The sequence below is a fragment of the Rhinopithecus bieti genome, unplaced genomic scaffold (assembly GCF_001698545.2).
Source record: "Rhinopithecus bieti isolate Rb0 unplaced genomic scaffold, ASM169854v2 scaffold_14688, whole genome shotgun sequence".
Classification (NCBI taxonomy): Eukaryota; Metazoa; Chordata; class Mammalia; order Primates; family Cercopithecidae; genus Rhinopithecus; species Rhinopithecus bieti.
In genome coordinates this window covers 16,635-17,351 of record NW_016807835.1, presented here as the reverse complement: position 1 = coordinate 17,351, position 717 = coordinate 16,635, and the positions used below count along the sequence as shown (strand labels likewise).

Genomic DNA, 717 nt, shown 5'->3' with positions numbered 1-717 from the left:
CCCCGGAAGGGGGAGCGCGGCAGCCGCGGAGGTGGCCCGGGCAGGCGCCGGCCCCAACCCGGCCTCGCAGCCGCGTGCCCAGCGCTCTCCCTAGCCCGGCCGCCGGCGTGGCCCCCACCTGGTCTCCTGGTTGCTGAACTTCTTGGTGACCACCTTGCCCAGCTCCAGGCCCAGACGGTCGGCCACGCGCTGGGACAGGTCCTGATGCGAGCTGCCGCTGAACAGCACGATGTTGGGCATGGTGGGGCGCGGGACTCCGAGGGGCGCGCGGCGGCGGAGGTGGTGGCGGAGGCGACAGCGACAGCGACGCGGGGGGCTGCTGCTGCGGGAGCGGGAAAGCGCGGCGGCTAGATGTAGGGAAGGGGAGGAGCGGAGGGGGAGGAGCCAGAGGAGGAGCTGGAGGGGGCCGAGAGGGAGGAAGAGCGGCCGTGGAGGGGAGCTGGAAAGTGCCAGGGGCGGGGCACAGCCCTGGCAGCAGTTTTGGACGCCCTGGGTGGTCCTGAAGCCCGAAGGTGTCCTTGCTCCGCGAGAGAGCTCCGAGCCTCATTCTTGACCTTCCAGACCTGCCTCGCGGGGAGAGCCAATGAACCGCGGATAGCTGGGCTCAGAGGGAGAGTTCGGGACGGGGCGGGGGGCTGGGGGATCCCTCGAGGTGCTTCGCAGCCCGGAGCGACTTCCCACCCCGGAACACCGCAAATCCAGTGTGGACGACTGGTG

General features: G+C 71.3%; 1 protein-coding gene across 2 annotated transcripts in view; it reads right to left on the bottom strand.

Moving 5' to 3' along the window:
- LOC108536807 (ribose-phosphate pyrophosphokinase 2-like) overlaps positions 1-371 on the bottom strand; it is a 39,491-nt gene extending 39,120 nt beyond the window's left edge. For both annotated transcript variants that reach the window (XM_017883861.1, XM_017883862.1), the window contains exon 1: positions 119-371. In XM_017883861.1, the coding sequence (XP_017739350.1) occupies positions 119-240 (122 nt within the window). In that variant the 5' untranslated portion in view covers positions 241-371. The remainder of the gene's footprint in view (positions 1-118) is intronic.
- Between the last annotated feature and the right edge of the window lie 346 nt (positions 372-717).